The 10260-nt window shown below is 39.9% G+C and overlaps 2 protein-coding genes across 3 annotated transcripts in view; one reads left to right on the forward strand and one right to left on the reverse strand.

Moving 5' to 3' along the window:
* Positions 1-2414, forward strand: part of LOC116399677 (uncharacterized) — a 12941-nt gene extending 10527 nt beyond the window's left edge. Inside the window, exons 18-21 of the mRNA XM_031877001.1 lie at positions 1-654; positions 824-932; positions 1215-1336; positions 1448-2414. The exon at positions 1-654 is cut by the window's left edge and continues 349 nt beyond it. Coding sequence (XP_031732861.1) covers positions 1-654; positions 824-932; positions 1215-1336; positions 1448-1480 — 918 coding nt within the window. The 3' untranslated portion in view covers positions 1481-2414. The remainder of the gene's footprint in view (positions 655-823; positions 933-1214; positions 1337-1447) is intronic.
* A 4478-nt stretch (positions 2415-6892) lies between these two features.
* slc25a48 (solute carrier family 25 member 48) overlaps positions 6893-10260 on the reverse strand; it is an 11481-nt gene continuing 8113 nt past the window's right edge. For both annotated transcript variants that reach the window (XM_031877002.1, XM_031877003.1), the window contains exons 6-7: positions 9495-9628; positions 6893-7713 (exon numbers count right to left, since the gene is read on the reverse strand). In XM_031877002.1, the coding sequence (XP_031732862.1) occupies positions 7609-7713; positions 9495-9628 (239 nt within the window). In that variant the 3' untranslated portion in view covers positions 6893-7608. The remainder of the gene's footprint in view (positions 7714-9494; positions 9629-10260) is intronic.

The following is a 10260-nucleotide window of genomic DNA, read 5'->3' on the forward strand; positions in this document are numbered from 1 at the left end:
CCTCGAGAGGAAGAGTCTACGTCTACTAAGCCTCGAGAGGAAGAGTCAACGCCTAAAGTGACTTCAGAGAAAGAGTCTGTCAATAATAATACTCCAGAAAGAGAGTCAAAAAAGACTGAAGAGAAGAACTCCACTGAGGAGTCTGCTGCTACAAAAAATCCGGAAAAAGAGTCCTTCTCTAAAACGAGTCCGCAACACAAGATGTTAAAAAGAAAAAGGACTCATGAGAACGACTCGGTGCCTGAAAAGAATGAAAAGTTGAACGAATCGATGAATAATGAGAAAAAAAAGTTAGCGATCCACAAGAAGGAAGGATCAACTAAGAAGACTCCAGAGACGAACGAGATTAAAAACAAAAAGACTCAAAAGACAGACGAGTGTAAAGACAAAAACACGTCAAAGACAAACTATTGTAGAGACAAAGAGACTGTGAAGTTGGACGAGTATAGCGACAAAAAGACTCCAGATACGGACCAGTCTAGAGACAAAAAGCCTCCAGAGACGGACCAGTCTAGAGACAAAAAGACGGACGAGTTTAATGACGAAAAGTCTTCCGATGTTCAGGGGGAGACATCTGAACCAGGACTGAAGGATTCACAGAGTCCTGATCAACCAGACTCTACTGGAGATCCTCCAAAACCACTGACTGAACAGGTACAACTGAAGACCAGCAGCGTTTTGCAGCTGCAGAGTGTAAAGTAGACGTAGAAACCTGGATATTCTCACTGATATGCATGTGGTTCAGTTTGTATATGAATGAATACTCAGTCTGCAGATCAGGAACACCAGATGAAGGTTCTAATAATCTCTCCTGTGTGTATAGAAAGCTGCTGTTGATCGGCTGCAGGACTCAGAGGCTACGCTCCAAGTGCAACAACAACCTGGACCTGCAGGGAGCGCTGTGGAGCAGCAGGAACCCACCAAACCTGTTGGTAAGAAAATCCCCCTCATCGTTTACACTGCTCATCTGACCGTGGATGGAACCAGGCGGCGACCTCCGGTTCTGTCGAGTGAAACCGATGCTTCATGTCTTAAAACCTTATTGGGGGGAATTGATTACACCAATAGATATGGGTATCGTTAGGTGTGTAGTATGCATTTTATAGATTTAGTCTATCACATACACTGTATAGTATCATTCAGTTTGTCTCTCATTGGATCAGCAGCCGCGGTGCGTTCACTGTCCCCTCACTGTGTTTTTCTTGTTCCTACAGGAACAGAGTTTGTTCGTCCGGTCGTCGGTTACTTCTGTAACTTGTGTCAGCTGATCTACGCTGACGAGGACGAAGCCAAGCTGCAGCACTGCAGAACCCTGACGCACTACATGAAGTACCAGGTGATTCCATGTCTTTAATATTCGTTTTATTAACGGTCTTAAGCCTCGATCTCTCCTGTCAGCTGCTTTAATGCTGCTGGTTGTGACGGAAACCTTTTTATTGTGTTTCAGGAGAAGACGGGGAAAGATCCGTGGGCGAGCTGAACGTTTGAAGAACACAACCTCCTGAAAGGCTGAATACACACAAACACTTTGACTCATGTATTATTCAGATTTATTAATCTGTTGATGAGGAACTTCTAAACCAGTTCGAACCTTTTTTGGAATTTACCCAGAAATCTGAATCGGGAACGCCAAAAAGAAGAAAACGTGGACTTTCAGATTTGTTGTTTTAATTTTCTCTGTGAAATATTCAGTGTTTTGTTCGAGGACACAAAGGCTGGGTTTGTTATTTATTATTGTGTCATGCATTAATAATATTCCCAGCCCAAATAGTAACATTATTTTTAAGAAACCAGAGTAGCGACATACATTTTTCAAATAATTCTAAACAAATAAACCAAAGATCAGAAACAAAGAGAGACAACTTAAAAGAATTCATATTCAACAGTTATTTTATTTTGCGTCGGTGCACCAGAACATTTCTGGATTCTGGACATTCGTTTGATAAAGACATTCTTAACTCACCACGAGGACAAAAATGTGATTAATTCTCAACTCCTAATTTGCATAATTCACACGTTTTCCTTCTGGAAACTACAGACCTTTGACTCCTTCATACTTTTGCTAGAATGTAGAATGCTGTGCCATAACTGCGCTTCATTAGAGAACAGGTTCATAAGCTTGGTTTTCTACAGAGAAATCTTTCAACCATTTCTCTTCAGATCCAGCGAGTAACTTTCTGAACCTGCCGAGATTTTAATTCCATCTTCAAAGGTCATAAATTCATCAAAAGTATTTCCCAAATATTTATGTTCAGGTGTATATTCCAGAGTCATTTCTATTCAAATCAGCTGAAAGATTAAAGCTGCTACTTTGTAATTTTAGGAATTTTGTTCATATTTTGTATGCTTAAATATTTGGATTTTATTTTAAAGACTACAATGACTTTTTAGTAATAAACAGTTTAGAAATCCTTCATTTGAATCAAGTTATTAACCCGTTTCATGTGGTCGCCTGTCAATGGCGTCTTACTATACTATGACTTTTTTGGCTTTTTTCAACATACTCTACTGTAACTTTATTATTTTTCTCTGCATACTATGCTATGACTTTTTTCGACATACTGCTTTATGACTTTTTTGACATACTATACAGGTGCTGGTCATATAATTAGAATATCATCAAAAAGTTGATTTATTTCACTAATTCCATTCAAAAAGTGAAACTTGTCTATTATATTCATTCATTACACACAGACTGATATATTTCCAATGTTTATTTATTTTAATTTTGATGACTATAACTGACAACTAACGAAAACCCAAATTCAGTATCTCAGAAAATTAGAATATTACTTAAGACCAATACAAAGAAAGGATTTTTAGAAATCTTGGCCAACTGAAAAGTATGAACATGGAAAGTATGAGCATGTACAGCACTCGATACTTAGTTGGGGCTCCTTTTGCCTGAATTACTGCAGCAATGCGGCGTGGCATGGAGTCGATCAGTCTGTGGCACTGCTCAGGTGTTATGAGAGCCCAGGTTGCTCTGATAGTGGCCTTCAGCTCTTCTGCATTGTTGGGTCTGGCATTTCGCATCATCCTCTTTACAATACCCCATAGATTTTCTATGGGGTTAAGGTCAGGCGAGTTTGCTGGCCAATTAAGAACAGGGATACCATGGTCCTTAAACCAGGTACTGGTTGCTTTGGCACTGTGTGCAGGTGCCAAGTCCTGTTGGAAAATGAAATCTGCATCTCCATAAAGTTGGTCAGCAGCAGGAAGCATGAAGTGCTCTAAAACTTCCTGGTATACGGCTGCGTTGACCTTGGACCTCAGAGAACACAGTGGACCAACACCAGCAGATGACATGGCACCCCAAACCATCACTGACTGTGGAAACTTTACACTGGACCTCAAGCAACGTGGATTGTGTGTCTCTCCTCTCTTCCTCCAGACTCTGGGACCCTGATTTCCAAAGGAAATGCAAAATTTACTTTCATCAGAGAACATAACTTTGGACCACTCAGCAGCAGTCCAGTCCGAGACGCTTCTGACGCTGTCTGTTGTTCAAGAGTGGCTTGACACAAGGAATGCGACAGCTGAAACCCATGTCTTGCATACGTCTGTGCGTAGTGGTTCTTGAAGCACTGACTCCAGCTGCAGTCCACTCTTTCTGAATCTCCCCACATTTTTGAATGGGTTTTGTTTCACAATCCTCTCCAGGGTGCGGTTATCCCTATTGCTTGTACACTTTTTTCAACCACATCTTTTACTTCCCTTCGCCTCTCTATTTTCAACCACATCTTTTCCTTCCCTTCGCCTCTCTATTAATGTGCTTGGACACAGAGCTCTGTGAACAGCCAGCCTCTTTTGCAATGACCTTTTGTGTCTTGCCCTCCTTGTGCAAGGTGTCAATGGGCGTCTTTTGGACAACTGTCAAGTCAGCAGTCTTCCCCATGATTGTGTAGCCTACAGAACTAGACTGAGAGACCATTTAAAGGCCTTTGCAGGTGTTTAGAGTTAATTAGCTGATTAGAGTGTGGCACCGGGTGTCTTCAATATTGAACCTTTTCACAATATTCTAATTTTCTGAGATACTGAATTTGGGATTTTCCTTAGTTGTCAGTTATAATCATCAAAATTAAAAGAAATAAATGTTTGAAATATATCTGTGTGTAATGAATGCATATAATAGACAAGTTTCACTTTTTGATTGGAATTAGTGAAATAAATCAACTTTTTGATATTCTAATTATATGACCAGCACCTGTATATAACAGGATTGTCCGGTGGACATCCAGTTTGAATGCAGAGAAACAACTGAGGCAGATAATGAAACGCTGCCATCTAGTGGACACTAACATCACAGGGAGGTTCAAGTTACTGTACACAAACACAGAGCATACAGATTACTGTAGTCATAACAGTGTTCCAGAGCCTCAGACTCTTATCAGCAGTCTGCAGGCAGTGGGCCAATGTCAGGCCGTCACGCCTGTGAGAGCATCAAGTTTATCTCGTAACAATTCATTATCTTTATGCTGCAATGGACACGTGACAGCTAGTCACACGAGTCACGTTATTCTGAGAAGTATCCATTGAAAGAAGAAGCAGCAACACTCGTGTTTAAAAGCTTTATTTATTTACAATAATACATTTGTCTGAAATGGTATATTCATATATTTACAAGTATTTACATGACAATAATTTAAAGCATAGCTATTAGGCAGGCAAAGACAACTTCTCTGAAAGTATTTGCTCCAAAATGTGAAGCGACTGTTGGTTTATGTCTTCAGACCCGTGACTCCTCGTGTAAATGTGTTTTTAATCCTTCAGAGTGAGGATTTCTTCAGTCTCAGGTGAATCACATTTCACAATGAAACTTATTTTGGGCATCGTAAGCTGCAAATTAGTAATTCTACAATGTAGCTTTGCTGCAGTAGCTCATAGTAGCTGAATCACGGGATTAAATGAAAAAGGTGAAGTCAAAATTGACTCGTTAAACTCCCTTTTCTTAATATAAGAAACACAAAGATAATATTTACAGACACACATACAGTCCATGTGCATTGGAAGACAACAATGAATGAAACGGACGGATGCGTCATTCTTAATACAACATAAGAGCAGTTCATTCACTGCAAAATCAACTGGTTTTGAATATGATTCTTTGTTTAAAGAAATATTCTAAAACGTGTCAATGCACTCATTACACTTGAATCAATGAAATGTAAATTTAAACTGAACTGAAACTTTATGCGGCTGTGTTGAAAATGTCCATCTAGCACGACACCCTTCTTAATGATACAATAATCCACAAACACCAGATGATGACCAAAAGCATCGATTTGGTGATTTGCACGTCACAACACGTCTCGGTTAAAACTAAGTTCCATTTTGTTAAAAAGTAAAGGGAACGTATGGACGTTATTTCAACAGCAACTGTCCTTACAGGATACATACAGTCGTGTGAAAAAGTGTTTGCCCCCTTCCTGATTTCTTATTTTTTTTTGCATGTTTGTCACACTTAAATGTTTCAGATCATCAAAAAAAATTGAAATATTAGACAAAGATAACACAAGTAAACACAAAATGCAGTTTTTAAATGAAGGTTTTTATTATTAAGGGGGAAAAAAAATCCAAACCTACATGGCCCTGTGTGAAAAAGTGATTCCCCCCCCCGTTAAAACATAAATTAACTGTGGTTTATCACATCTTTGGAAAGCTGAGTTCAATTTCTCTAGCCACACCCAGGCCTGATTACTGCCACACCTGTTCTCAATCAAGAAATCACTTAAATAGGACCTGCCTGACAAAGTGAGGTAGACCAAAAGATCCTCAAAAGCTAGACATCATGCTGCGATCCAAAGAAATTCAGGAACAAATGAGAAACAAAGTAATTGAGATCTATCAGTCTGGAAAAGGTTACAAAGCCATTTCTAAAGCTTTGAGACTCCAGCGAACCACAGTGAGAGCCATTATCCACAAATGGCGAAAACATGGAACAGTGGTGAACCTTCCCAGGAGTGGCCGGCCGACCAAAATTACCCCAAGAGCGCAGCGACGACTCATCCAAGAGGTCACAAAAGACCCCAGAACAACATCCAAAGAACTGCAGGCCTCACTTGCCTCAATTAAGGTCAGTGTTCATGACTCCACCATAAGAAAGAGACTGGGCAAAAATGGCCTGCATGGCAGAGTTCCAAGACGAAAACCACTGCTGAGCAAAAATAACATAAATGCTCGTCTCAGTTTTGCCAGAAAACATCTTGATGATCCCCAAGACTTTTGGGAAAATACTGTGTGGACTGACGAGACAAAAGTTGAACTTTTTGGAAGGTGTATGTCCCATTACATCTGGCGTAAAAGTAACACGGCATTTCAGACCTGGAAGACTTGCTGTGGTAAATGGAACCATGAATTCTGCTGTCTACCAAAAAATCCTGAAGGAGAATGTCCGGCCATCTGTTCGTGACCTCAAGCTGAAGCGCACTTGGGTTCTGCAGCAGGACAATGATCCAAAACACACCAGCAAGTCCACCTCTGAATGGCTTAAGAAAAACAAAATGAAGACTTTGGAGTGGCCTAGTCAAAGTCCCGACCTGAATCCGATTGAGATGCTGTGGCATGACCTTAAAAAGGCGGTTCATGCTCGAAAACCCTCCAATGTGGCTGAATTACAACAATTCTGCAAAGATGAGTGGGCCAAAATTCCTCTACAGCGCTGTAAAAGACTCATTGCCAGTTATCGCAAAGGCTTGATTGCAGTTGTTGCTGCTAAGGGTGGCCCAACCAGTTATTAGGTTTAGGGGGCAATCACTTTTTCACACAGGGCCATGTAGGTTTGGATTTTTTTTTTTCCCTTAATAATAAAAACCTTCATTTAAAAACTGCATTTTGTGTTTACTTGTGTTATCTTTGTCTAATATTTAAATTTGTTTGATGATCTGAAACATTTAAGTGTGACAAACATGCAAATAAATAAGAAATCAGGAAGGGGGCAAACACTTTTTCACACAACTGTACAGTTGTCTATTTTAAAAGGTGTGGACGGTACTTTCAGCAACTCAATTGTTGCCATTTGTATTAGTACAAAAAATAATAACTCAGTAGTTTTAATAATCACTAATCTCCCAGAGATTCCAGAAGGACTTGTGAGGTAAAGTTTTAGCATTAAAGCTAAATGTTCAGTACACTAGCCAGGATCACATAGTTGACTTTGGTGTCCTATTTCTCAGTAATTTAAAACTTAAAGTACTACTTTATAGAGGTGTTCCGACACCATTTTTTCCCTTCCTGATACCAGTTATGATACCTGGACTTGCATATTGGCCGACATCAAGTACAAGTCACTGCTGTGAGAATATTTCCTTCAAATAACTGGAATAATTCAAGTTTCTCACCAAAAAACTAAATGAACACATCATCATAACGTTAGAATTTCAATCAAGCAGTTACTCTATTTAAACATTATCAATCCAAAAATGAACGATCGATCTTTGAGTGGCGAGAAGGTCAGCGACGTCTACATCAGAGAGCTCAAAGTGTTAAGTGCACGTTAGCATCAGCTGCTACCAATCTGTTGTCTCAGAGAAACTGGGGCCTGTTTGCTCATTTGCCAAAAAAATGTCGCATGTGATTCCAGTTTAATACCCAAATGTTTCCTCCGTCCTAGAAACTCCTGAAGAACTGCAGGGAGAGTTCGTAGGTCAGGAACATGGTGGCGCTCATCGGGAAGCCTCGGACGGCGTTGACCGACGCTCCGCGGAAGAAAACCTGAACACAAGAAAGATCGGTTTAGTTTTTCTTTTCTGATTATGTGCGACAGCGTCTTAACCGATATGAACCCAGTATCAAAAGATCCAGTTGGTCTGTAAGCACATGTTTTAGCTGAGAAGGCAGAAGACATTAAGTCCTCAATGTTCACAACCTGTAGATACAAAATGTAAATCTCTTTAAAACTTCTTTCTTCTCTGGAGAAAATAATCTTGGTCACGTCACATCAAATGCAGTCGAAACTTTAACGCGTATCATATCAATATTTCATCAAATTCATAACATCTGTAGTATTTGGAGCTATAGCTCGATATGTGTTGTATACGTTTCATATTTCATGCTGTTAATCGTATGTTAGAGTTGTATCCAGAGGCTTTAGTTACTCTCCATCAGTGTTTTGTGTCGTTCATTGCCTTGATTGTTTTTCTTGCCAGAGTCTGTAGAGTCTGCTACTCTGTCCAGTAATAACCCGACCCATCTATCTGTGACCATGAGGTCCAGTCCCCCAGCGACCTCCGTTATTGATCACACCAAAGCTGTTTGCCAAAAAACAGAGTTTGTTGACGCGTCTCCATGTCAGACATCTGGATAGTTTGTCTACATACTGCCACCTCACCACCACCGTGACCTCTGACACCTGGATGTTGCAGAAGACGTGTTGTTGACTTTAGGCCGGGCGGCCATGTTGCAACTGTTGACCTGATGTGACTTCCACTGACGCAACAAATGTACTGATCCTTACAGCTGATTCACTTGATCAATAAAAAACGATGTTTGTCTGGACTTCATTACAAAGCAACCTATATTTCTATGTTTTCTCCAGTAAATGAAACCATCTGATGAATAAATACTCTGATCAGTCACTAGTTAGTTCTTCATTCTGCATGTGTAGATGTGATGCCGTGTTGTAACCTGATCTTAAATAAAGGTCGCTGAGCTGAGCGGTACACTTCAGGGGATTCAAGTTCTGAGAACGCTGCTTGAGTCTCGTCTGGGTTACACAGTTTCACCTCCCGATGATCAAACCATCTGTTTCATTTACAGCAGCCGGTACAGAACGCCGGGCTGGGTAACGGCGAAAACATCCGAGGACATTTATATATCTTGTATACCTTTTTAATTGCAATCATGGATGGACGATTACAATTAAAACAATACATTAATTAATTGGAACTACTCAGTACAACATGAGGATGCTGTTGAAGCCAGGTCATGGTTGGTATATCAGCACTACAGTAGATATACTGTAAAATGTTCAATAAAGCTAACATAACCTCATCAGGTACTTTTGAATCAGTCGAGTCTTGAAGCCTCACTTGAATTCGTAGAGGATGGACGCAAAGACGAGTCACACTGGAGAAAATGTTGCATCCGCTGTGTGAAACACGGCCTCTTCTTCTTTTGTTTCCTCAAACAAAACCACTGCTGATACCATGAAGAGGATAATCAGTGTCTTTACGACATCACAGCACTTTTTTGAGGCTCTAATGCGTCTCAGAATTCCTGACATAAAGAGCTGTAGATATTTCGGAGGAGACACCTAGATGATGAATTAAATATGATGCTGATTTCTGTCAAATGTATCTTTTTAGAATTCACTTTTGTTTTACTCCGATGACACGTTTTTACTAAACTTGCTTCGGCTTTTTGCTGCTGTGACTTTTCTTTACTTGAGAATAAAAGCTCCATTTTTGCCTCTATAAGCAGTAGCTTACATTAGCTGTGGAAAAGTACCTTTTAAAATGCAAACCCTCTTTCAGCACCATGAGGCGACCGCTCACCTGTGCTCCCTCTGTCTTGTAGCTGTGGACGATGCAGTGTAGGATCCCTTTGTACTTCCTCTGCAGCTGAGCGTCGGCCTGCAATCGGCTCTTCACCACATCGGCTGGCGTCGCTGTGACCCAGGAAATGGACCCTGAATGAGAGAAAAGTCAACTTTTAGCTGCTGCTGTTAGATGTGAAGGGAGGCACAAACATATCATGCAATGCAGAAAGTCAGATTATAAGACATCGAACAAGGAAAAGTACAAAGTGTTAAAGTTCCAGCAAGCAGACACGGACATTATTCAAAGCTTTTATTATATGCAGATAGAGAAAGTTTGCTTTTTCATATTGAGGGTTTAAAAGACTATATCTGCACTCAGAGTTCACATACAGTATCTATCTATCATCTATCCATCTATCATCCATCCATCCAAAAAACTACATCCTGTCAGATCAGACAGCGAATGATTAATTTAACGTAAAACCTAATAAAAAAATTTTTTATGCACTGGTTAATTTTTGCAATTTTTGCTCTATATTTCTTCCATGACATGTTCATTCAGACGAGTGGAAAGAAAACATCCAAGATACACATTCAGCTGTTTATTTTACTACTTTGTCTATTTGTGTCTGTAGATTTCTCCTAAATTCACCAAAAGTTACCGTTACATAATGCCTCATTTACATATTTAAACATAACATTTCAGGAAACTTTTCAGAATACAATAAATACTGATCTTAATGTGAGTGATGAAGTGGTGAAGTTGCATGGTGATATCTATG

The sequence above is a fragment of the Anarrhichthys ocellatus genome, unplaced genomic scaffold (assembly GCF_004355925.1).
Source record: "Anarrhichthys ocellatus isolate YVR2014 unplaced genomic scaffold, GSC_Weel_1.0 scaffold122, whole genome shotgun sequence".
Taxonomy (NCBI): Eukaryota; Metazoa; Chordata; class Actinopteri; order Perciformes; family Anarhichadidae; genus Anarrhichthys; species Anarrhichthys ocellatus.